At 44.3% G+C, this 26,862-nt stretch overlaps 1 protein-coding gene across 9 annotated transcripts; it reads left to right on the forward strand.

Annotated features, from left to right (window-relative positions):
- The first annotated feature begins 5,013 nt into the window (after positions 1–5,013).
- Positions 5,014–26,409, forward strand: LOC118360000 (homeodomain-interacting protein kinase 1-like). 9 transcript variants are annotated; one of them, XM_035738991.2, is made up of 18 exons: positions 5,014–5,576; positions 6,043–6,812; positions 6,943–7,134; positions 8,460–8,641; positions 8,855–8,999; positions 9,187–9,306; positions 9,529–9,621; positions 9,821–10,002; positions 20,749–20,899; positions 21,001–21,205; positions 21,523–21,641; positions 21,905–22,033; positions 23,028–23,194; positions 23,643–23,780; positions 23,961–24,122; positions 24,344–24,546; positions 24,714–24,847; positions 24,989–26,409. In XM_035738991.2, exons 2-18 carry the CDS (start codon positions 6,045–6,047, stop codon positions 25,379–25,381), a joined length of 3,483 nt encoding a protein of 1,160 aa, XP_035594884.1. In that variant the 5' UTR covers positions 5,014–5,576; positions 6,043–6,044; the 3' UTR covers positions 25,382–26,409. The 9 variants fall into 9 exon arrangements, with proteins under 9 accessions (XP_035594884.1, XP_035594889.1, XP_035594883.1 ...); XM_035738990.2 differs by having other exon boundaries at positions 5,016–5,576; positions 23,025–23,194; XM_035738992.2 differs by having other exon boundaries at positions 5,018–5,576; positions 9,529–9,615; positions 23,025–23,194.
- Positions 26,410–26,862: the final 453 nt, after the last annotated feature.

A 26,862-nucleotide genomic window follows, 5' to 3' on the forward strand; every position in this document is an offset into this window, starting at 1 on the left:
ATACATCAATAAGACTCAGCGCAACAGGAAAGTACTGATGGTCTTCCAGGGATTCGTTGAAACATAGTTACATTCGTAAGTTTCCATTCTATTTCATACCTTTCAGACCATCAGTACAGTTGAAAGTATGGATGACTCATACCAACAAGGTCTCGAGGAATAGAAGCACTAAAATCTCCATTCCCCCGGGGGCGGTTTCTGTCCCAACAAGAAATACGCCACCTCGTTCACCTTGCCTGGCAGATGGATGTCTCGTAGGTTTGCCAGTTGTGGTAGGGCCCATGTCAGGAGATGTTGAGCCACCTGTAGGGACCGTACAGACCTACCTCTGATCGCATCAAGACATGTTTGTGTTTGAGAACAGGCAGAAAGTGTTTCAGAGCGAGGTAAACTGTCCGATGTTCTAGCATGTTGGTGTGTTCTTTCCTCCAGTGGGGGAACCACTCTCCACGTACAGTCCTGTGTTGCCACACTGCTCCCCAGCCTGTTAGTGAAGCATCGGTCATCACTACTTCCCGCCTTGATGGAATTGATCTGAGAGGGATACCTGTAGTCAGGTAGGTTCGCTTTTTCCACAGCCACAGAGTAGAGTAGCACGCCCTTGTCGCTCGGATTTTGGTGTTTCTGTCCTGCTTGGGGTCCAAGCGGAATTTGTTGAACCACACTTGAAGTGGTCTTAAAGACAGCAGGCCTTACGGTGTCACCCCAGAGGATGTCACAAGCATGTCTATCAGTTGTTGGAATGTTCATACTTTCACCAATGCTTTCAACTGGAATTGTTGCATGAGTGTAAAAATGCTGTCCACACACTGAGGTGTTAAACTTGAACTTTTGGTTTGGTGTGAAGTTGCACTTTTCGTTGATCACAGTAAGACCCTGTGTATTTATGTGGGTCAGTGCTGTGCTCTCGGCCACACGTTCGTGAGAGGGGGCGCAGATGAGCCAGTCGTCAAGGTAAGAAAGGATCTTAATCCCCTGTAGGTGGAGGAAGCCCAGGGCTGCATTCATGCATCTTGTGAAGACAGGCGGAGCCAGGGAGAGGCTAGGGTAATACTACAAACTGGTATGCCTAGCCTTGTAAGGTGAACTGCAAGAAAACGTCTGTGTTCAGGTAACAAGGGGACGTGGAAGTATATGTTCTTTAAGTCCAGGGACGTGAACCATTCCCCTGTAGCTCCAGTCTGGAGAACGTTGACTATCCGAAACATATGAAAAGGGAGAACTGGATAGAAGCCTCAGTCTTTCTTCATAACCAGGAAATAGGAAATAGCTTGATGTTCTGATGCTTTTACTCTTGTGATCGTGCCCTTCTCTAAGAGAGATGTAATCTCCTGGCTGAGGGTGAAAACTTTCAGGGGGTCTGTGACAGAGGTCATTCTTACCCCTGAGAATGGTGGGGATTGGCGTCAGAACTGCAGCTTGTACCCCTGTGAGAGGGTCCTCACCATGGGTCGGAGGAGTATGATGCACAGTAGGTCAGGAGCTGCTGGGTAAACTGGCCAATGGCCGACCCCTGCCATTCAGTTTCTGCCCCACGGCTGTTTGTGCCCGACGTCACTAATGCTCGTGGCTGAATGGAAGCAAGTCCCTGTGTGGCCGATGTGAAATGGCTAGCTAGTTAGCGGTGGTGTGTGCTAAAAGTGTTTCATTCGGTGTGGCTTTCGTGGAGTGATGGGTAACAATGCTTTGTGAGTGACTGTGGTTGATGTGTGCAGAGGGTCCCTGGTTTGAGCCCAGGTTGGGGAGAGGAGAGGAGAGGGACGGAAGCTGTACTGTTACACCCACAGCAATGTTCCAGCATCTAGTGGAAAGCCTTCACAGAAGAGTGGAGGCTGTTATATCAGCAAAGGGGGGACCAACTCCACATAATATAATAATAATAATATATGCCATTTAGCAGACGCTTTTATCCAAAGCGACTTACAGTCATGTGTGCATACATTCTACGTATGGGTGGTCCCGGGGATCGAACCCACTACCCTGGCGTTACAAGCTCTACCAACTGAGCTACAGAAGGACATTTCTGGTTATAACCTTTTTCGGCAAGACAGATCTTCCAAAGGTGGTGGAGTGACAATCTTTACCAGGGATCACCTTCAGTGGTCGGTTGTCTCCACCAAGTCTGTCCCCAAACAATTTGATTTGCTGGTTTTAAAAGCATTACACTTTCAAATAGCTCTTTGTTGACTGTTTCTGGGTGTTATCGTCCTCCATCAGCACCGGCCTGTACCCTACCTGCCCTAAGGCCCTTACACTAAGTCTGAATCTGTCCTGCTAGGGGGCAGGGGACATCTGGGTGACCTAAACTGGGACATGCATAAACCACCTGACCAAGTCCTAAAGCACTGGGACTCCCTAAATCGTTCTCAGATTATCCTACAAGGTCTGACTCCAACCACTCAGAAAAGGCTACTCTCCTCAGTGTCATCCTCACAGTAATCCTGACTGGTATCAGTCTGGTGTTTTCTGCAACGACCTTAGTGATCATTGTTTTACAGTCTGTGTTCGTAATGGCTACTCAGTGAAACGACCTGTCCTGATTTGTCACAGACGCTTGGTTTAAACAACTTTAATGAGCAAGCCTTCCTTCATGACCTGGCCTCTGTAAAATGGTATAGAATCAGCTTGATCCCACTCTGTCACACATTAATGCCTATGATTTTGGAATGATGTTCGAGAGCAGGTGTCCACATCCTTTTGGTCATGTAGCGGACCTGGCATCCTTTCACTCCCTCCTCTCTACATTTTCCTCCTCTGTCTCTGCTGCTAAAGCCACTTTCTACCATTCTAAATTCCAAGCATCCGCCTCTAACCCTAGGAAGCTCTTTGCCACCTTCTCCTCCCTCCTGAATCCTCCCCCCTCCCTCCTCCCTCTCTGCAGATGACTTCGTCAACCATTTTGAAAAGAAGGTCGATGACATCCGATCCTCGTTTGCTAAGTCAAACGACACCGCTGGTTCTGCCACACTCCCTACCCTATGCTCTGACCTCTTTCTCCCTCTCTCTCCAGATGAAATCTCGCGTCTTGTGACGGCCGGCCGCCCAACAACCTGCCCGCTTGACCCTATCCCCTCTCTTCTCCAGACCATTTCCGGAGACCTTCTCCCTTACCTCACCTCGCTCATCAACTCATCCCTGACCGCTGGCTACGTGTCTTCAAGAGAGCGAGAGTTGCACCCCCTTCTGAAAAAACCTACACTGATCCCTCCGATGTCAACAACTACAGACCAGTATCCCTTCTCTCTTTTCTCTCCAAAACTCTTGAGCGTGCATTGGCCAGCTGCTATCTCTCTCAGAATGACCTCTTGATCCAAATCAGTCAGGTTTCAAGACTAGTCATTCAACTGAGACTGCTCTTCTCTGTATCACGGAGGCGCTCCGCACTGCTAAAGCTAACTCTCTCTCCTCTGCTCTCATCCTTCTAGACCTATCGGCTGCCTTCGATACTGTGAACCATCAGATCCTCCTCTCCACCCTCTCCGAGTTGGGCATCTCCGGCGCGGCCCACGCTTGATTGCGTCCTACCTGACAGGTCGCTCCTACCAGGTGGCGTGGCGAGAATCTGTCTCCTCACCACGCGCTCTCACCACTGGTGTCCCCAGGGCTCTGTTCTAGGCCCTCTCTTATTCTCGCTTACACCAAGTCACTTGGCTCTGTCATAACCTCACATGGTCTCTCCTATCATTGCTATGCAGACGACACACAATTAATCTTCTCCTTTCCCCCTTCTGATGACCAGGTGGCGAATCGCATCTCTGCATGTCTGGCAGACATATCAGTGTGGATGACGGATCACCACCTCAAGCTGAACCTCAGCAAGACGGAGCTCCTCTTCCTCCCGGGGAAGGACTGCCCGTTCCATGATCTCGCCATCACGGTTGACAACTCCATTGTGTCCTCCTCCCAGAGCGCTAAGAACCTTGGCGTGATCCTGGACAACACCCTGACGTTCTCAACTAACATCAAGGCGGTGTCCCGTTCCTGTAGGTTCATGCTCTACAACATCCGCAGAGTACGACCCTGCCTCACACAGGAAGCGGCGCAGGTCCTAATCCAGGCACTTGTCATCTCCCGTCTGGATTACTGCAACTCGCTGTTGGCTGGGCTCCCTGCCTGTGCCATTAAACCCCTACAACTCATCCAGAACGCCGCAGCCCGTCTGGTGTTCAACCTTCCCAAGTTCTCTCACGTCACCCCGCTCCTCCGCTCTGGCTTCCAGTTGAAGCTCGCATCCGCTACAAGACCATGGTGCTTGCCTACGGAGCTGTGAGGGGAACGGCACCTCAGTACCTCCAGGCTCTGATCAGGCCCTACACCCAAACAAGGGCACTGCGTTCATCCACCTCTGGCCTGCTCGCCTCCCTACCACTGAGGAAGTACAGTTCCCGCTCAGCCCAGTCAGAACTGTTCGCTGCTCTGGCCCCCAATGGTGGAACAAACTCCCTCACGACGCCAGGACAGCGGAGTCAATCACCACCTTCCGGAGACACCTGAAACCCCACCTCTTCAAGGAATACCTAGGATAGGGTAAGTAAGGGTAAGTAATCCTTCTCACCCCCCTTCTCCCCCCCAACAAGATTTAGATGCAAGTGGCTGTTCCACTGGTTGTCATAAGGTGTATGCACCAATTTGTAAGTCGCTCTGGATAAGAGCGTCTGCTAAATGACTTAAATGTAAATGTAAATGTAGTGTATGGTTGCAAATAGAAATAGGAGACATGGTCTGACCTAAGGTTTTATATGAACCATGGCGGCCTGACTTTGCTTTTATTATTACTCAACCTGCGAGGAGCGTGAGGGACATATCCCTCGTTAAAAACTGGGAACTCACAGCTGGGAACCATACATCTCCGACTTCCGAGCGTTCAAAATCAATTGGAAACTCGAAAAATTGAGCTCCAACTGGGAAAAAAAGTCTATTTTAACAGTCATCCAACTCAAACCTCTTTATAGAGCAACGACTTTCCGACCTGAAAATCACTGACGTCATAATTCGTTTTTTTCTGAGTTCGCAGTTGTATAGAACGCGGCAATAATCCATACTTTCAACCACACTGACGGTCTGAAACTGTAGAACCGACATGTAAATTACTTTACGCTCATAAAAAGGATGGAAACATGATTACTGCGCAACATCAGAGCTTGTGTGCAGTGTGTCACAAAGCCGAGACCTCGTGATTTGGCAAAGAGTTAGAGAAAGGGTTTCTTTGATTTGGACTCTAAGGAATGTGGGCTTTTATTTTGAAGATTTCCTCATTACTATACAAAGTGGCGTCATAATTTGTGCTGCTGGCATAGTAATACTAGTGATGGATCATGGTCTCCTAGTGTTTTTGGAATTAGTTTGTCATTTTCTAGCTAGCTAGGTATCTCCAAATTATATGATGTCGTGTGATCTCTCCGTAGCTAATGCTACTATGATGTTCCGGTTGATGGTGTGAATGATGTCGCGTCAGAGGAGAGATCTCTAGAGGAATCTCGCTGTAGCTGCAGCTAGCTAACACTTCATTGACCAAGAACAATGTGGCCTGCTGTTTCGGGAAAACGATCGGAACTGCTGGACTAAACCAAACACAGGTGACGTTAATCTGTTTTTGTTTTACATTATGTTATTTTCCGGCTGTTGACAACCAGTTTTCCATAACATTTAGCTAGCTATTAGGCTGCTTGGCTGCTGCTTTGTTCCGCAATAACATGGCTGGCGCCGCTAGCAGAACACTGATGATCTACTACAGTTTGTAAATATAGTTCACTTGGTATGAGTTGTCAAGGTGATTTAATTTAAACTGATTTCAACTGTCTGATCTATTACAACTATGTAAGACCACTAGCTACTTAACACCAGCTGTCAGTTTATGGTGATTTTCCCGTGTGGTTCAGTTGGTAGAGCATGACGCTTGCAACGCCAGGGTTGTGAGTTCGATTCACACGGGGGACCAGCATGAAACATTTATGCACTCACTACTTACTGTAAGTCACTGCCAAATGACTAAAATGTAAATGTAACATGCAATCATCTCTATTTGCCTCTCATTTTGTGTAGACATGGCTTCTGAGCTCCAGGTGTTCTCCTCACCCTCAATCTCCTCCAGCGCCTACACTCGCTCCAAGAAACTGAAGGTAGAGAACAGTGTGTGGGATGTGAGCAGCCAAGTGGGAGACAACAACAACAGTTACTACCAGCAGCAGGGCCCCAGCCAGGGCAATGGAAACACATCCTCCCCCTCTGTATCAAGTTTCAACCCAGCATACAACTCCTCCAACTCCAACCAGGGGTACCCATCAACGGGGGCAGGCTCCCGGGAGCAGACGGTCGTACGGGCGGCAGACAGCACCGGCAGCGTCCGAGGACCACCTTCCTCTTCATCTTCCTCCTCTTACGCCAGTTGCCTTGTCAAAGATGCCGCATCATCATCCTCCCAGCCAGGCGACCTATACCAACATCAGTATGGTAACAGCCTGAAGAGGAAGAGTGAGGAGGTGGACAGCAGTGACAGTGTTCAGATCCTGGAGGAGCTCTCGGCCCCTGTGCTCTCCAACCGCACAGCTGCTGGCGGGGGGACCACCACAGCCCAGTCCATAGCACATTCCACCTCCACCACTAAGAGTAGTAACTCCCACAGTGAGGGGGACTACCAGCTAGTGCAGCATGAGATCCTGTGCTCTGTGTCCAACAGTTATGAGGTGCTGGAGTTCCTAGGGAGAGGTACATTTGGTCAGGTGGCTAAATGCTGGAAGCGTGGCACTAATGAGATTGTGGCCATCAAGATCTTGAAGAATCATCCCTCATATGTCCGGCAAGGTCAAATTGAGGTTAGTGTTGTATCACTAAGCAAAAGTGACGTTCTTGTAAGCTTTAACCAAAACATTTTTGTAGAAGTTTGGGAGGAGAAAGAATAATTAGAAATATAATTGAACACGTCTGCCCTTCTCCACTCGCCAGGTGAGTATCCTGAGCAGACTGAGCACAGAGAATGCTGACGAGTTCAACTTTGTGCGTTCCTACGAGTGTTTCCAACACAAGAACCACACCTGCCTGGTGTTTGAGATGCTGGAGCAGAACCTCTATGACTTCCTGAAGCACAGCAAGTTCAGCCCGCTGCTACTCAAGTCCATCCGGCCTGTGCTGCAGCAGGTATGATACAGTCCACCATATGCTTTTATTATCCATATGGGGAAAATGGTCTTGAACACTTTTTCAGTACTGCTGTTGACTGTATGCAAAACAACACGATACATTTTGCATTATCCACTTGACACATACATTGATACATATATTGCACGTTACCCATAACCTACACATATCATACATCCACCTACATAATACATACACTCTCCTATGTATTTATTTGTACAGTGAAGCTATGCATTTTAATTTGGCTCTATACCCCAGCGTTTTGGATTGTAGATTGAGTGTTTTTATAGGAGGCTACAGTACAGAATGTTACCCCTTTTTTTTGTTTATTTTTTTCATACCTGTTTTGCTGTTTAAAAATGAATGCACTTTAGGTATCTAGTCCCCCCATTTTGAAGGTGTCATAAGTATTTGGACAAATTCCCTTAAAGTGTATTACATTTTGTCAAAAGTTTTGTATTTTTCCTACCAAGTGGCGAATTGCAGTGCTTAAGGCGTCACTACAGCCAGTTGTACGGTGTTTCCTCCAACACATTGTTGTGGCAGGTTAAGCGTGCAGTGAAGCGAGCAGGGTGTCAAGGAGTGCGGCTTGGAGGGGTTGTGTTTCGGAGGACGCGTGGCTCTCGACTTTCGCCTCTCCCGTGTCCGTACGGGAGTTGCTGCGATGGGACTGTGGCTTCCAATTTGCTATCATAAAAAAATACAAAATAAAAGTTTAGTATTTGTATTTTATAGCACGCAATGACTACATCCAGCTTGTGACGCATGGATGCATTTGCAATTTATTCAGGATAAATCCATAATCATGGTAGCAACCACATTAATGTAGAAGTTTTCAGAAATATATATTGTATTCTTATTTAAAGTAGAAGTGACTCCGAAATGACACAATGCATTATATATTATTAATTTCTATTGGGCACAACATAATCCGAAACACAAACAAAACAAACTTTAAAAGCATCCAAAAAGTTTGTAGTCACAAGCTTGATGTAGTCATTGCGAGATAGGAATATGGGACCAAATTGTATATATGTTTTTTTGTTTATTTTTTTTTGTCTCAAATCCAAGATGCTGGAGTATAGAGCCAAATAAAAAGTTTTAGCTTCACTGTCTGAAGATGTATTCTTATTTCACCTTTATTTTACTAGGCAAGTCAGTTAAGAACAAATTCTTATTTACAATGACGGCCTACCCTAGCCAAACCCGGACGACGCTGGACCAATTGTGCGCCGCCCTATTGGAGTCCCAATCACAGCCGGATGTCATGCAGCCTGGAATAAATATGTAGGGAGTGTATATTTGACTCTCTTGTCTTCCATCAGGTGGCCACGGCCCTGATGAAGCTGAAGAGCCTAGGTCTGATCCATGCTGACCTGAAGCCAGAGAACATCATGCTTGTAGATCCTCTCAGACAGCCCTACAGGGTCAAGGTCATCGACTTTGGCTCTGCCAGCCATGTCTCCAAGGCCGTGTGTTCCACCTACCTGCAGTCCCGCTACTACCGGTGAGTGTCTGACTGTCTCATGGGAGGCACAAGCATAGAAATAGAATTACTGGAACAGGCAAAGCCCATCAGACCACTGCAATTGACTTAAATGGGGATACTAGTTTTAGTAATTATATAGTAATTACAATCTGAGTCCCAGTAGCCATGGATGTATTGCAGGCTCAATGTACAACTATGGACATGTCCAATGGTTTGTATGTGTTATTACAGGGCGCCAGAGATCATCCTGGGTCTTCCCTTCTGTGAAGCGATCGACATGTGGTCTCTGGGCTGTGTCATTGCTGAACTGTTCTTGGGTTGGCCTCTCTATCCCGGTGCCTCAGAGTATGGTCAGGTCAGCAGCAATTATTCTACTGTCAGTGAGACAATACACTCATCCATCGTTGACATGTATTTATCTCTTTCATTTTGTAGTTATACAGTATTGTATTTTATCTAGCATTTTATACAGTATTGTCTTTAATGCAATGTGCGTTTGTTTGTACTAAAAAAGCAGCGCTCATAATACAATCTCTGATTTGCATTTCCCTTGGTTGCATCAGATCCGGTACATTTCCCAGACCCAGGGCCTGCCTGCTGAGTATCTCCTGAGTGCAGGCACTAAGACCAGCCGCTTTTTCAACAGAGGCCCTGACTCCAGTTACCCCCTCTGGAGGCTCAAGGTACAGTATGTGGCAACAGAACATGTCTGGGTTGTTGATATGTACATACTTTGTTCATGAGTGTAGCTAGGCCTATATGAGACAGTACTTTTGGTAGCATGTTATTACTAGCTGTAACTAGTTTCCAATTTATTACCATATTATTGCTCCCTTATTCCGCGCAGTAGTGTGTAGTGCTACTGTACGTAATAGTCTTCTGTTGTATTTTGTTTTTGTCTGTAGACACCTTCAGAGCATGAGGCAGAGCTGGGGATAAAGTCAAAGGAGGCGAGGAAATACATTTTCAACTGTTTGGATGACATGATGCAGGTGAGGGTGAGCAGGTTACCATTCATTCTGTTAAATAACTCACTCCTGCGTTTGATGTCTTAATGTTTTTGTATTATGCTAATAAATTGGTTTGTTTCATGTCATAAATGTATTTGATTTCGTCAGGCGAGACTTAATGTTTAAATTTACGTCATTTAGCAGACATTCTTAGCCAGAGAAGGCAACTTTCGGTGTTTTGTTGCAGGTGAACATGACTAGTCTGGTGGGAACTGACGTCCTGGCAGAGAAGGCTGACCGGAGAGAGTTTATTGATCTGCTAAAGAAAATGCTGACGCTGGACGCAGACAAACGCATCACCCCCATGAAGACCCTCAACCACCCCTTCGTCACCATGACACACCTGCTGCACTTTCCTCACAGCTCACAGTAAGTAGAGTCAGGGCTAGGGCTGTTGCGGGGACCGTATTACCGCCACACCGGCGGTCATGTGTCATGAAGGCAGTCAAATTCTGGTATTCAGCACTCTATTGTTCCTCTAATCACTCTGACATCAATGCAAATGTATTCGAAAATCTAATCAAACACTTAATGAGCTCATGTGCTATATTTCTATAGGCTATGCAATTGTGGGAGAAAACCGAGTGATGGCCGTTAATAAAAAGAGGAGGATCCCATCAGCTTTCTATTGGCTAGGCCTACTATATTTATTTCTCAACTTTCCTAATATTAAGCACATTTCTTATTTACAACAGGAGTATAGGCTACCTGGCTGGCATGAAAATAAACCACGGAGAAAAGTATCCTCCATTCGCCTATTAAGTGCATAGATGACATGCATTTTTTCCCACGCTGCCCCTATTTAGATACATGTGCATGATAATGGTCTATTCTAAATCAAAACAAATGTCACACATATATTATTTAGTATATGTAAAGACAAAATTAAAAAACAAATAGCCTGATGGGTGATTATTAGCCTAACACTTGTGAATTATATATTATCACTTGTGAATGATGCCCAGCATAAGAAACAATGCCTTTAAAAAAAAACTTGTTTGAATTATAGTTGCACACCTTATGTAGCCTAGCTCATAGGCCTATATGTTTTAATAAGGTTTGTATCACAACTAAAATGGCAAAATAACTTCTTAAAATTAAGCACATTAATCCGCTTTACAACGGGTGTAGATGCTAACTGGCATATACACTCAGCAAAAACAGAAACGTCCTCTCACTGTCAACTGCATTTATTTTCAGCACACTTAACGTGTAAATATTTGTATGAACATAGCAATATTCAACAACTGAGACATAAACTGAACAAGTTCCACAGACATGTGACTGACAGAAATGGAATAATGTGTCCCTCAACAAAGGGGTGTTTTTAAAATCAAAGTAAGTCAGTATCTGGTGTGGCCACCAGCTGCATTAAGTACTGCAGTGCATCTCCTCCTCATGGACTGCACCAGATTTGCCAGTTCTTGCTGTGAGATGTTACCCCACTCTTCCACCAAGGCACCTGCAAGTTCCCGCACATTTCTGGGGGGAATGGCCCTAGCCCTCACCCTCCAATCCAACCTCAGTTGGATTGAGATCCGGGCTCTTCGCTGGCCACGGCAGAACACTGACATTCCTGTCTTGCAGGAAATCATGCACAGAATGAGCAGTATGGCTGGTGGCATTGTCATGCTGGAGGGTCATGTCAGGATGAGCCTGCAGGAAGGGTACCACATGAGGGAGGAGGATGTCTTCCCTGTAACGCACTGCGTTTAGATTGAGCTTGTTGTCATTGCAGACAGTCGTATGATGCTGTGACACACTGGTGATGTCTGGTGAGGACCTGCCTTACAACAGGTTGGTCTGAGGGCTTGTAGGCCTATCTCAGCCTATTGCGGACAGTTGTTGTTGCCATCCTGTACCTGTCCCGCATGTGATGTTCGGATGTACCGATCCTGTGCAGGTGTTGTTACACGTGGTCTGACACTGCGAGGACGATCAGCTGTCCGCCCTGTCTCCCTGTAGTGCCATCTTAGGTGTTTCACAGTACGGACATTGCAATGTATTACCCTGGCCACATCTGCAGTCCTCATGCCTCCTTGCAGCATACCTAAGGCACGTTCACACAGATGAGCAGGGACCCTGAGCATCTTTCTTTTGGTGTTTTTCAGAGTCAGTAGAAAGGCCTCTTTAGTGGCCTAAGTTTTCTTAACTGTGACGTTAATTGCCTACCGTCTGTAAGCTGTTAGTGTCTTAACGACCGTTCCACAGGTGCATGTTCATTAATTGTTTGTTTATGGTTCATTGAACAAGCATGGGAAACAGTGTTTAAACCCTTTGCAATGAAGATCTGTGAAGTTATTTGGATTTTTCCGAATTATCTTTGCAATACAGGGTCCTGAAAAGGGGAGGTTTCTTTTTTCGCTGAGTTATAAGCGGTGCGTGAGTTTCAAGTGTGGGGAATTTACACTATAAAAATACACATTTATAATAAAATCATTACATGCATAATTGCATTTGTGGTCACTTTTGAGAATGGTGTTTTCCTGCTAATGGAACATTTGTGCTTATAGCCTACTGCCGTGTGCGCATTGCTGCGCTTATAATGTGAAGAAATAGCCTAATAGTTTATCAACATTTTAAGGTAAATGTTCTGATCTGTTGCGTTAGCCACATTGCATAAAATTTTTTTGGGGGGATGCTATTGGTTGTATTCATTTGGGATCTATCGCATTCCACAACTGGCCCAGACTGTTTGGAATATTTATTTCTCGCACAGAATAGAATAGGTTGACTTTTGTACTATGGGGACAGTAGATTTACATAGACTAATGCTTTTGCTGTTTGTTAGGCCGATTCATATTGATGGCTGACAAAAAGTAAACGTGGACAGTTCTTCTAATATCTTCAATATGCACCTTGGAATTACATAAGGATGAGCGCAGTTGCGTCCCCGATGTGTCTGTCTTAACTTGTAGCCTGTGAGGAAAACCGATTCACGTGATGGAGAGCCGTGTGAGTGAGAGACTCTTCGATTGTGTAGCACACTCAGGGAGAAGGCCGCAAAAGGCATTTATTTCAAATGCAATTTTAAGGATGAATAAGTTACTTCAGAAGCTGTAAGATTCATTACTTACCAACAACAGTTGCAAATCCCAATAAAACTACATTACTTTTCGAAGCTTGCTTTGTCTAACAACACTATCATGAATCATGAAGGTGTATTTTCCTCTGAAGCCATTCTGTTGTTGATTTACGACTGTGTTTGGGTCGTTGTCCTGTTGCATCTCCCAACTTCAGTTGAGCTTCAGTTGGCGGACAGTCTTACGTCTTCTATCTTTTTGGTTCGAGGCATGGTTCACATCAGGCAATGCTTCTTGTGAATAGCAAACTCATATTTTGTGAGTGTTTTTTTATAGGGCAAGGCAGCTCTAACCAACATCTCCAATCTCATCTCATTGATTGGACTCCAGGTTAGCTGACTCCAATTAGCTTTCCGAGAAGTCATTAGCCTAGGGTTTCACATCGTTTTTCCAACCTACACTGAATGTTTAAATTGTGTATTCAACATAGACAAGAAAAATACAATAATTTTTTGTTGTGACTTAGATGAAGACTTAGATGAAGATCAGACCAATTTATGCAGAAATCCAGGTAATTCCAGAGGGTTCACATACTTTTTCTTGCCACTGTATATGCTTTGCGTCATATACAGTGTCTACTGGTATCATTTTCAATTGAGAACATACACTGAGTGTGTAAAACATTAAGAACAGTCTCAATTCGTTGGGGCATGGACTCTACGAGGTGTCAAAGTGTTGGACAGGGATTCTGGCCCATGTTGACTCCAATGCTTTCAACAGTTGTCAAGTTGGCTGGATGTCCTTTGGGTGGTGGACCATTCTTGATACACACGGGAAACTGTTGAGCGTGGAAAAACCCAGTAGCACTGCAGTTCTTGAAGCAAACCGTTGTGCCTGGCACCTACTACCATGCCCCGTTCAAAGGCACGTAAATATTTTGTCTTGCCCATTCACCCTCTGAATGGCACACACACACAGTCCATATCTCAAATCGTCTCCAAGCTTAAAAATCTTTCTTTAACCTGTCTCTTCCCCTTCATCTACACTAATTTGAAGTGGATTGACATCGATAAGGGATTATAGGCTGACAAGGTGAAGGCTATGTCATGGAAAGAGCAGATGTCTTTAATGTTTTGTACACTTCGTGTATAGCTCAACATGTAAACAATGTGTGAGTTGAGCTATTCTCTGCTTTAGATGACAGATGTCTATAAGGCCAGTAATGCCATAATACTGTAGGCCTCTGGATGCATTGGTGATGCATGCCATTAGATAAGAAGGAAGCAGCTACTCTGCCTGGGGTCCAGCAAAATTAAGGCAGTTTATACAATTTAAAAAAACTTTACAATACATTCACAGATTTCACAACACACTATGTGCCTTCAGGTCCCTACTCCACCACTACCACATATCTACAGCACAAAATCCATGTGTAAGTGTGTATAGTATGTTATCGTGTGTGTGTGTGTGTGTGTATGCATGTGTCTGTGCCTATGTTTGTTGCTTCACAGTCCCTCCCCGCTGTTCCATAAGGTGCATTTTTATGTTTTTTTTATAAAAATCTAATTTTAATGCTTGTATCAGTTACTTGATGTGGAATAGAGTTCCATGTAGTTATGGCTATATGTAGTGCTGTGTGCCTCCCATAGTCTGTTCTGGACTTGGGGACTGTGAAGAGACCTCTTGTGGTATGTCTTGTGGGGTATGCATGGGTGTCCGAGCTGTGTGCCAGTAGTACAAAGAGACAGCTCAGTGCATTCAACATGTCAATACCTCTCATAAATACAAAAAGTGATGAAGTCGATCTCTCCTCCACTTTGAGCCAGGAGAGATTGACATGCATATTATTAATATTAGCTCTCTTTGTACATCCAAGGGCTAGCTGCGCTGCCCTGTTCTGAGCCAATTGCAATTTTCCTAAGTCCCTTTTTGTGGCACCTGACCACACAACTTAACAGTAGTCCTGGTGCGACAAAGCTAGAGCCTGTAGGACCTGCCTTGTTGACAGTGCTGTTAACAAGGTAGAGCGATGCTTTATTATGGACAGACTTCTCCGCATCTTAGCTACTGTTGTATCAATATGTTTTGACCATGACCATTTACAATCCAGGGTTACTCCAAGCAGTTTAGTCACCTCAACTTGCTAAATTTCCACATTATTTAGTGGAGGTTTAGGGTTTAGTAAATGATTTGTCCCAAATAAAATGCTTTTAGTTTTAGAAATATTTAGGACTAACTAATTCCTTCCCACCCACTCTGAAGCTAACTGCAGCTCTTTAAGTGTTGCAGTCATTTCAGTCGCTGTAGTACCTGACATGTATAGTGTTGAGTCATCTGCATACATAGACACACTGACTTTATTCAAAGCCAGTGGCATGGCATTAGTAAAGATTGAAAGAAGTAAGGGGCCTAGACAGCTGCCCTGGGGAATTCCTGATTCTCCTTGGATTATGTTGGAGAGGCTTCCGTTAAAGAACACCCTCACAGAGGGTGTTCTATTTGACGGGTAACTCTTTATCCACAATATAGCCGGGGGTGTAAAGCCATAACGCATACATTTTCCAGCAGCAGACTTTGATCGATAATGTCAGAATCCACACTCCCCCACAATCTTTTTATCGTGAATTTCTCTCAGCCAGTCATCAGTCATTTGTGTAAGTGCTGTGCTTGTTGAATGTCCTTCCCTATAAGCATGTTGAAAGTTTGTCAATTTGTTTACTGTAAAATAGCATTGCATCTGGTCAAACACCATTTTTCCCAAAAGTTTACTAAGGGTTGGTTACAAAAGCTAATTGGTTGGCTATTTGAGCCAGTAAAGGGGGCTTTACTATTCTTAGGTAGCTGAATGACTTTCTAGTAGGCCTAAATTGAAAAAAAAATGGCAAATAGTTGTGGTAATATCGTCAGCTATTATCCTCAGTAATTTTACATCCAACCTCTTCCACACTCACTTTACGGAATTCAAAATTACAATGCATGTCTTTCATAATCTGGTCACATTATATACTTGAATGTGTTGTGTCAGCGTTTGTTGCTGGCATGTCATGTATAAGTTTGCTAATCTCTCCAATATCTGTTGGTTTTGTGATGAATGATTCAATGAATGATGGAGCTGAGTGTGCCTTTTTTCCCAACATTTCATTTAAGGTGCTTCAAAGCTTTTTACTATCATTATTTGTCATTTATCTTTGTTTCAAAGTGTAGTTTCTTCAGTTTAGTCATATGATTTCTTAATTTGCAATAAGTTTACCAATTGGTTGTGCAGCCAGATTTATTTGCCATTCCTTTTGCCTCATCCCTCTCAACCATACGCTTTTTCAAATCCTCATCCATCCAAGGGGATTTATGTTTTTTACAGTCATTTTCTTAACGGGTGCATGCTTATAGGTAAGGAATAAGCAATTTCATAAATGTGTCAAGTGCAGTGTCTGTCCATTACATACCACGGACCAATATATTCTTTATATCAACAACATAGGAATCACTACAAAACTTATTGTATTGGTTGATTTAAAATCTGAACCAGGTTGCAGGCACTCGTTAGTTTTAAGCTTTTTCTTGAGTGGGCAGCTTGATGAAAGCCAGTCAATATACCTCTCAGTTGATATCATGTACATTATCAAGCATTTCACACATGTTATCCAGATACGGACTGTGAGAACTTGGTGATCTTTTGCAGCTTCCCATCAGAATGGGCTTTAGGTGAGGCAGATGAACCTGTAGCCATATTACTTCAACACTATTTAACATGAGATCCTCTCTAATCTTTACAGGAATGTGGTTCTGAATATAAACAGCAAAACCTCCACCGTTGGCATTTCAATTTTTTCTGTTAATGTTATAACCTTGTATTTCTACCGCTGTATCAACAAAGGTATTATGTAAGTGAGTTTCAGAGATAGTCAGAATATGAATGTCATCTGTTACTAGCAAATTTACTGATTTCATGAATCTCGTTTATTAAGCCACATATGTTAATGTGGACTATTTTGAGCACCTTTCTTCTGGGATGCTTACTTGTTTTCATTGCTTTACTGGGAAGCGTACCAGAAGAAGATATGCTCATGTTATTACAGGGTGAGCTGCACACAGTGGACTTCCTCCTAGGGCACACAGCCTCTGTGCTAACAGTATAAATCTGGTTCATAGGCACATGATTACTACATACAGGATCAGCAGAGGCATTCGGGGCAGTTAGAGGGACATAAATAAGGTTACTTACTTTGTGTCTACCAATGCCCCTGGTGTAATGTTAATTTGCTAAAGCATTATGACAACTCTGCGTCACAATGGTAGGGATTAGCTGAGCTGGGCTTTGAAAGGATCCAGGAACCTGCATTATTTGGGTGGATCCCATCCTTTTCATAAAACGTGTTTTGTTTCCAAAAGGTATCGAAAGATTGTCAACAAAAGTTAAACCCATTGAGCTGCAATTGTCCCGTAGCCAACTGTGAAGAGAATGAACGATTTAGCAGGATTCTATGCCACGATTCAAAGAGGGCACAGGGCCAGATATGATGAGTATTTTTGTTAGTGTCTAGCAGAGTCTCTATCAGCTCTTTTTAAAATTCACTTTCAACTGTTCAGAGCTGCCCTTCATAATGTCATTAAAACCCACATGGACTACGATAGTACATTCGGGAGCAGCTTAGTTATGTCATTTACCCGAGCTCCGGGATAGGACATTGGTTTTGCACCAGGAACGGTCACATTTCTTACCATGGAGCTGCTCATACAGTGCATTTGGAAAGTATTCAGACCCCTTGACTTTTCCACATTGTGTTAAGTTACAGCCTTATTCTAAAATAGAATCTGTTTTTACCCCCCCCTCACCAATCTACACAAAATATCCCATAATGTCAAAGCAAAAACAGGTTTTTAGAAAGTTTTGCTAATTTATAAAAAATATAAATATCACATTTACTTAAGTATTCAGACCCTTTGTTGAAGCACCTTTTTTAGCAGCGATTACAGCCTCAAGTCTTCTTGGGTATGACGCTACAATTTTGGCACACCTGTATTTGGGGAGTTTCTCACATGCTTCTCTGCAGATCCTCTCAAGCTCTGTCAGGTTGAATGGGGAGCGTTGCAGCACAGCTATTTTCAGATCTCTCCACAGATGTTAGATCGGATTCAAGTCCGGGCTCTGGCTGGGCCACTCAAGAACATTCAGAGACTTGTCCCGAAGCCACTCCTGTGTTGTCTTGGCTGTGTGCTTAGGGTCGTTGTCCTGTTGGAAGGGGAACCTTCACCCCAGTCTGAGGTCCTGAGCGCTCTGAAGCAGGTTATCAAGGATCTCTCTGTACTTTTACGCCGTTCATCTTTCCCTCGATCCTGACTAGTCTCCCAGTCCCTGCCGCTGTAAAACATACACACAGCATGCTGCTGCCACCACCATGCTTCACCGTAGGAAAGGTGCCAGGTTTCCTCCAGATGTGACGCTTGGCATTCAGGCCAAAGAGTTCAATCTTGGTTTCATCAGACAAGATAATCTTGTTTCTCATGGTCTGAGTGTCCTTTAGGGGCCTTTTGGCAAACTCCCAAGTGGGGCTGTCGTGTGCCTTTTACTGAGGAGTGGCTTCATCTGGCCACTCCTCCACTCTAAAAGCCTGATTGACGGAGTTCTGCAGAGATGGTTGTCCTTCTGGAAGGTCCTCCCATCTCCACAGAGGAACTCTAGAGCTCTGTCAGGGTTACCATTGTGTTCTTGGTCACCTCCCTGATCAAGGCCATTCTACCCCGATTGCTTAGTTTTGCTGGGTGCCCAGCTCTCGGAAGAGTCTTGTTGGCTCCAAACATCTTTCATTACAGAATGATGGAGGCTACTGTGTTCTTGAGGACCTTCAATGAAGTATACATTTTTTGGTACCCTTCCCCATATCTGTGCCTCAACACAATCCTGTCTTGGCTCTCTAGTAACAATACCTTTTTGGTTTCATGGCTTGGTTTTTGCTCTGACATGGGTCTGTCAACTGTGGGACCTTACATAGATGGGTCTGTGCCTCTCCAAATGATTTGTAATAAATTTGCTAACATTTTGAACATTTTCGCTTTGTCATTGAGGTATTGTGTGTAGATTGCAGATAATAAAAAAATCTATTTTAGAATACCATATTATAATGTTTACTATACCACATGTTGGACCACTAACTTTTATATTGTTGTGTAGTTTACCAATACAATGGTCTGACGGTGATGTGGACATACTCTGTATTCATATCCCGAAAGGAAGAAATGCTCTCATTGAAATTATCTCATTACAATACATTTTTGTAGAAAGTTAGCAGACACAGATAAGATCTTGCTACCGTGGAAAGGAAAATACCTGTCTTTGTGATTGAACTCTTTAGTCATGACCTATTTGCTTATGGGCTTGTCTACACCTAGCGACTTGTTTTTTAAATTATATGAGCAAAAAATATTCCCTTTTATTAGGAACGGCAAGCCAGACAAATTAAACGTGCCTATTTTAAAAATGAATATGAATTCGGAGGGCAGAAATAATTAAATATTAAAGCATTAGACCTCAACTTGTTCTCTGGCAGATTAGTAAGAATGCCTCACCCCATGTTAAAGAATGGCCTTTTCCCCTTTATTCAGATTACAAGCTCTAACTTTCGGTTATTTGAAAATGAAATAATATCCAAAATATCACTATTTAAAACAACCCATAGGAAGTTGGTTGCAATTTCAGTTTAATCCACCAGAAAAGACAGAACAAATATTTCTACAACATATTGTGGTTAAAATCAAATGTTTTTTGTTTTTATCAGTTAAGTGTGTATATATATTTTTGCCCCTTTTTTCGATCTTGTCTCATCGCTGCAACTCCCCAACGGGCTCGGGACGCGAAGGTCGAGTCATGCATCCTCCGAAACCCGCCAAACCACGCTTTTACGACCCGGAAGCCAGCCGCACCAATGTGTCGGAGGAAACACTGTTTCAACTGACGACCAAGGTCAGGAGCTGCTAGAGCACGATGAGCCATGTAAATTATTATACAAAGTTCGACTAAAAACAACTAATGTACAATACTGTGTCCTTAAAGTGTATATAGGTTCATAACTTTTGTGAAACGGCACAGTTAAAAAACATATGGCAAATAGAACTGGTTGGTCTTCAGAGATAAATGGGATGGTCTGAGGGTAGCTGAAGGGTGGCATTTAAAAACAACTATTGTAAAATACACTGTGTCCGTAACATGTTTATAGTGTGTCTAGAAGCCGAAGTGGTGTTGCCCATTAGTTCACTCCAATAACAAGGGGTTAGGGGAAGGTAATAAAGGGAAATATAAAAAAAAAAAAAGGGGGATTGGAAATGAGGCAGACAATTACATTGATGGAAGCTACAATCGATCTGCAATATTAAAGCGGATCTACCCCTCTTCAAGAGATGTTCAGTGGTAGCAAAGCACAGCCAGCAGCCATGTGGACGTCCTGAATGGAGACGAGGACAAAGTGTTTTGTCACCAGAACGTTTTAGAACATGTTGTGACGTTTGACTTTACCTGCGTCATCTACTTTCAATACATATAAATCGCAGACAGTTGGCAACACTTGGCCACTTGAAACTAGCGTAGCAACAACTACCTGGACAGAAAACAGTGACGCACGTTACACACAGCGCCCCTTCTATAAGCGTGTCTTGGGGGTTCTTGAAATATAACATCCAATCAAAATCTTCCACTTCCACTGGACCATTCAAACTGTTTTTTGCGATACACAATTCTCCAGACCTTAGGTTTAAAATCTGATTTTAAGATACATTTTAGAAGTGGGGGTTAAGCCATAATTATGACTTTGTGGCTGTGGTAACTAATGACAACTTTAAAATGGCTGTGAAAATAAAGAAAATATTTCAGCCAATAGAAATGTGGGTACATTTGTGGACAACATTGTAACTTACTCAACCTTTACGTTCTATTCGATTTTTATTTTATTTTTAAATGGCATAGAGCTCTTACACACAACAGTCCAGGATTAGGACAGCTTTGCAAATCTTGTTTTTCTCTTTTATGATTTTCCATGGCCTCTCCTGTTTACCTTGCTCCTTTAGAGTTACATGTGCCCTGATAAATATGATTCTTTTTCAGTGTGAAGTCATGCTTCCAGAACATGGACATATGCAAGCGCAGGGTCAGTGCTTTCGAGAGTGGAAAGAATCTGTTTTCTAGCAACAACAATCCCAGTGCAGCTACAAACCTCACTGTTACATTTAGCAGCCAGCTCAACCAGCACAACCAGGTGAGAAACGAATGCCTTGTATTGTCAGACTTCCTCAGGATGTCCTTTCAACACATGAATCATATTTGACGACACATGTCATGTTATCCCCGCCGTGTCAGATGGCGTCCACCGGTGGCCAGTCACTGTCAGTGAGCAGCAACGTCCCTCTGCTGAACTACCAGCCGGGCCTGTATCAGCAGGCTACTATCAACATCCCCGGTCTCCCCCAGCAGAGTGTCCCTCTGCAGACCAGACCCACCCAGCTATGTGGCCAGGCTGAGCCTTTCCAGCAGACTCTCATCGTCTGCCCCCCCACCATCCAGGGTGAGCAGAGCAGAGAAGGAACCGTATGGAGCAGGGTTACAATGTTAGAACAACAGTTTGTTTGACTCTCTTTTTGCGCTCGTATGAAGACCAAATTCATGTCGCCGCTAAGTAAATATGTTGTAATGTGGGAGACAACGGTCAGTGGGACATCTTGTCCGTAGCCTTATGTGATCTATTAACACGGGAGGATCTGAACTTCATCATTTTGATTCCGCCCAATTGTCTTTAAATTAGCCGTAAAGTCTGTAGTCTGCTTCTGCAGAGCTGTATATTCATGACATTGTAACTAATCTACCTCCCTCCTTTCTTTGTAGGCCTCCAGACGTCCGGCAAACACTCTGGTTTCCCAGTGAGGATGGACAACGCTGTTCCCATGGGGCCCCAGAACCAGTCCACTCAGCCTCTACATCTCCAGCCTGGAATGCTCACACAGGTACAGCGAGGCTGACTGCTGCGTGACCACTCACCCGCAGCCTGACTCCATGTTTGGAATCCTATGAATAACTTGGGTGTATCTCACCAGAGTAAAGACAGGTTTCATCACAACGTGTTAAACCTGTTTTAACGTTCCTCTCCTTTCTTTGGGAATCAAATCTCAGACTGTGGTGAAGGGATGTGGCGATCAGATCTGTCCACCCCCCCCATTTCTAGTTATCTAACCCCTACACCCGTCCCTCAAACCTCCTCCCCCACCAGGCCTCCTGCACTCCTTTGATGGTAGCCACTCTGCACACCCCTGTGGCAGGAATGGCCCCTCTGTATTCGCTGCCCCTGGGCTGTGGGGCTGGAAGGCCCGGCCTGCTGGATCAGAGCTCCACCATGCTGGTAAAGCACAAACACCACTCCTGCCCCCGTCTTCCCTGTACCCCTTTCTCCCCCTGACACCATTTCAGGGGTGTGCAGAGCATGGGATGCATGTGCTGCTGCTTACTATAGTGTGTGCTTTTGCTTGCAGCGTCTCATCTGTCCCTTTCTCTTCTTCCCTTTCCCCCCCCCAATAAAAACAAGGCTTTTGCATTATTATACAGTGACAGCTGAAGTTTCCGGGAAGTCTTGCTGAAATGTAAATAAATTCAACCAAATGTAAATGTGCCCTTCATCGCTGCAACCTTGGGAAACCTGCTGTTGATTCAAATGATTAACGGCGTTTGCGTTGGTCCTGGAATCGTGCAGTAGACATGGGAAATGCCCGCTGGAATGCTGCCGCTTGATTATCTGTCATGCTTCTCTTCATAGATTCGTCTTGGAGTTCCAGGTCTTCAACCAGTGTTTTGAACGGACCTTCTCAGTTCTACAGGACTGCCTTCCAGGACATGTGTGCTTGGCTTGAGAGCATGACCGGTTTTCTCTTCTGCCAGTTGGGAGTTCCCATTTGAACAGTGTTTTGATTTTCAAACCTATTTCTTTCCTCGGCAGTAACTATTGTTTAGGTCGTGCTTTGGAAGTCTGGGGAACAGAGACCGGTCATTGGATGTTTTTTTTCAGTGTATCGTTCTCTTCTGAATTTGATCTTGACTCAGTGGGGGCGTGCTGGATGCCTATAACTTTTCAGGTGTGACGGGAACAGACACCGAATTATGTCTGTCGATGAACTGCATGTGTTCCTCATGCACCTGCATTCTGTGGTGGTCTGACTGTCATACTCACATTTAGCACAGCATTTTTCAATTTCTCTCAAAACAGACTGTTCAACTTGCAGTATGATTTCAGTATCTGTTGTTCGAGAAGTAAACCTACAATATGTGTGTGTGTGTGTGTGTGTGTGTGTGTGTGTGTGTGTGTGTGTGTGTGTGTGTGTGTGTGTGTGTGTGTACAGCAGGGCTGGCCAGCAGGGACCCAGCAGATCCTTATCCCCTCCACGTGGCAGCAGATGCCAGGCATGGCCCTTCACAACCCCAGCCAGAGCCAGACACTGGTTCCTGACCCTCCCATGGGAGCCCCTCTCTCTGGTGGAGACTGCTCAGGACAACAAGCATCGCACCGGAGGTGAGTACTGCAGTGCTATCCCTCTGGGCTAAGTCACTAAGGCCAAATGTACTTATTTTTTACCTTTTTTATTTAACTAGGCAAGTCAGTTAAGGACAAATTCTTATTTTCAATGACGGCCTAGGAACAGTGGGTTAACTGCCTTGTTCAGGGGCAGCACGACAGATCTTTTACCTTGTCAGCTCGGGGATTCGATCCTGCAACCTTTCGGTTACTAGTCCAACGCTCTAACCACAAGGCTTCCTGCCACCCCATATCACTGACTAAACAGCAGAAAGTTAGAGTAATTTCAGAGGAAGCCCTTATTTGATATATATGCAATTTCTTTGGTATCTCGGTTATAGTATGTGGAGACATTAGTTGGTTCAGATAACTACCCACTTATGCCAGCGTGTTGTACTGATTCCAATATGCTAGGGAAGCTAATTCCAACTTGTTGTGATGCCAGGGGTCGTCATGGCAGTCAGTACGATGGCATCATGCAGCAGGACCTTGCACTGGGGCGTCAAGCACCCACGGCCCCCTCCCAAGCAAGACCCCAGCAGGGGAAAGGGTGTAAGGCTCGACATGCCGACAGTAGGACCAGGTAACTTTCAAACCCAAAAGGGACTTTTATACTGTATTGTTCCCTTCCTCACCATCTATGTCATTTATGTGAATCAGTGAGAGCTTTATGATTGACCACTTTTAAAATCTTTACATGTTTTAATTGCATTAAAACATCTCGGTGTACTTTACATTAAAAAGGAGTGCTGCCCCTTTGCAGGCCTGTGTTGTCGCTGGAGCAAGCTGCCTCTGTGGTCGACAACATCCCTGCCTTCAATGGTGATCCAATCGTCATCTCCGATACTCCCAGCCCTGCTGCCAGCATTATCTCCATCCACAGCGACACAGAGGACGAAGATGACAGGAAGTTCCCTGCTGCCGGGTGAGGTCACGTCCAGTGTAATCTCATGCATCCATCTAATGTGTGATTTCATGAGACGCTGCTGTTTTGAGTAGCTGAATCCAGCACTGTGTATGACCGTGGCTTTCAACCCCTTTGGGTATGTGTGTCCTGTCTCTCAAGGGGCTGGGATGAAAGCAAAAGGTGAATATCTGTTTTCTGAAAAGAAAATTCTGAAGTATTCTTTCTCTTCTCTGTCACAGCTCTGGTGTTAACCAGCGAGCCAATGTGATCAGCTGTGTGACGGTGCACGACTCGCATGACTCTGACTCGTCAATCAGCAGTCCCCTGAGCCCCAAGCGCCTTGCCACCAACTCCTCCTCGTCCCAGTCCTCCTCCAAGTCCCTTGCCATCATCCTGCCCTCAGTGAAGACTCAGTCTGGGGAGAGCGGGACCCACATATCAGGTTAGCACACACCTCCAGCCTAGTGTTTCCCCTACCATTGTATAGGTGGGGCGGCCTCTAGCTTTGTTGCTTTGGGAACTTTGTGAACCACGTGCTACTTCTCAACCTAACCTATTCTCACAGCATTAAATATGTGGGATGTTTTTTTTCTTGTTTTTGTTTCTCAGATCCACACGTTAATGTCTCTGGTAAGTCCAAGAAGGTGACAGCTCAGCAGTCCAGCAGGGCAGGAGGGGCCTCCAGCTCTGATCGCCATCAGAGGGCCACAACTAGCAGATCTCAACCCCTCAACCTGAGTCAGGTATAAAGCAATATTTTTGACTTCACTTGTCATGTCTTAGGGTTTTTGTTTATCCTCTTCTTATTTCAAGTTTAGTCTTGGAGGCAGAAAGTATCTAAATGCGAGTAGCGTATTATAATGTACAATTATATTCCTCCCCAGGTACAGCAGTCTGTGCTGTCATCATCACAAGACAGAACAGGAGGCAACAGCAGCTCCTTGCGCCGTCAGCCCACCTACCCTCCTCCAGTCTCCTCCCACTCCTACCGTTTGCAAGAGGCTTCCTCCATCTTCACCTCTACCCCTAACCTGTACGCCTACCCTGCCTCTGCTGCCCTGGCCTCTGTCTCTCAGGCCATGGACCAGCTCCACGCCGGGGGCTCTTCTAGACACGCCCGGCCCAGCGGGCCCTACTCCTCCCTGGGGCTCCTTCATGCCCAGGGACAGTACCACCAGCAGCAGCAGCTGGCGGCCCAGCCTTACCCCGTCCCACGGTCCAGCGCAGCGGCCTACCAGCTCAGCCAGAGGAAGCTCAGTCAGTACCCCTACCTGTGAGGAATAGAGGCTAGAATATCCTAGATTCTATTTCTGTGGAAAAAAACAGCGATCTAGCCCAGCGGAAGACCAAATGGAGACCAAGACTATAAAGGCGCAGCACTGCACAAGTTTAGCACAGGCACTATGATACTTAAATACCACTGATATTTTTAAATGTGCAATTTAGTAAGGCCTCGTTTAGAATTATTTTAACAGCTTTGTTCGCAATGTCCTGATTTCAAGTGGTAAATATTTTTAATTCCCTGTTACTTAAATGAAATTCGCTTATGTGCAAAAAAGTCCTTTAAACATTTGTCTTATGTAAAGCCAGTATTTTGCTATCTTTGTTTTTAGAATATTACGCTTGTAAAAGCACTAACCCGTGTGTCCTTTGTCGTTATCATGACATTTTATTTCCATGTACTGCAGCTAATCAAATTGTACTAGAATTATAAGACTGACCTTTTATTTATTTATTTGTTTTTATCATTATTTTGAATGTCTACGTATTGCAAATAACGCTGAACAGAGTTTCTCTGTTTCATAAGTGTGTTTTCCGTGTCTGTTGTAAAAGAATACAGATAAAATAATGAGTTTGTCGACTAAATGTCGCCTTACCTGAAACACTTCCCTACACATGTACACTCCTCTACCTATTTGTTTGACCAATGAAGATAACACTTTTGCTCCGGCTCTGCACTCAAGCATTTGAGATCAAATGTTGTATACGAGCCGACTGCAGAACATCACCAGGGTATTTTCATGTGTAACTCTTTAGATATGAACGCACTTTATATATCTAGTCGTGTGTTCCCCCCCCCCCCATTTGAAGATGTCATAAGTGTATTAATGGGCGGCAGGTAGTCTAGTGGTTAGTGTTGGGCCAGTAACCAAAAGGTTGCTAGATCAAATCCCCGAGCTGACAAGGTTAAATCTGTCGTTCTGCCCCTGAACAAGGCAGTTAACCCACTTTTCCTAGGCCGTCAATTGTAAATACAAATTTGTTCTTAACTGACTTGCCTAGTTAAATAAAAGTTCAAATTACATGTCAAGTTTAGTATTTGGTCCTGTATTTCTAGCACGCAATGATTACATTAACCTTGTATGCATTTTGTTTTGGTTATTTTGTTTTGAAATGAATGGTAAATAATGTATTGTTATGTTGTGCCCCCAATAGAAATGAATGGTAAATAATGTATTGTGTTATGTTGTGCCCCCAATAGAACTGAATGGTAAATAATGTATTGTTATGTTGTGCCCCCAATAGAAATGAATGGTAAATAAGGTATTGTTATGTTGTGCCCCCAATAGAAATGAATGGTAAATAATGTATTGTTATGTTGTGCCCCCAATAGAAATGAATGGTAAATAAGGTATTGTTATGTTGTGCCCCCAATAGAAATGAATGGTAAATAAGGTATTGTTATGTTGTGCCCCCAATAGAAATGAATGGTAAATAATGTATTGTTATGTTGTGCCCCCAATAGAAATGAATGGTA

The sequence above is a fragment of the Oncorhynchus keta genome, chromosome 27 (assembly GCF_023373465.1).
Source record: "Oncorhynchus keta strain PuntledgeMale-10-30-2019 chromosome 27, Oket_V2, whole genome shotgun sequence".
NCBI classification, from domain to species: domain Eukaryota; kingdom Metazoa; phylum Chordata; class Actinopteri; order Salmoniformes; family Salmonidae; genus Oncorhynchus; species Oncorhynchus keta.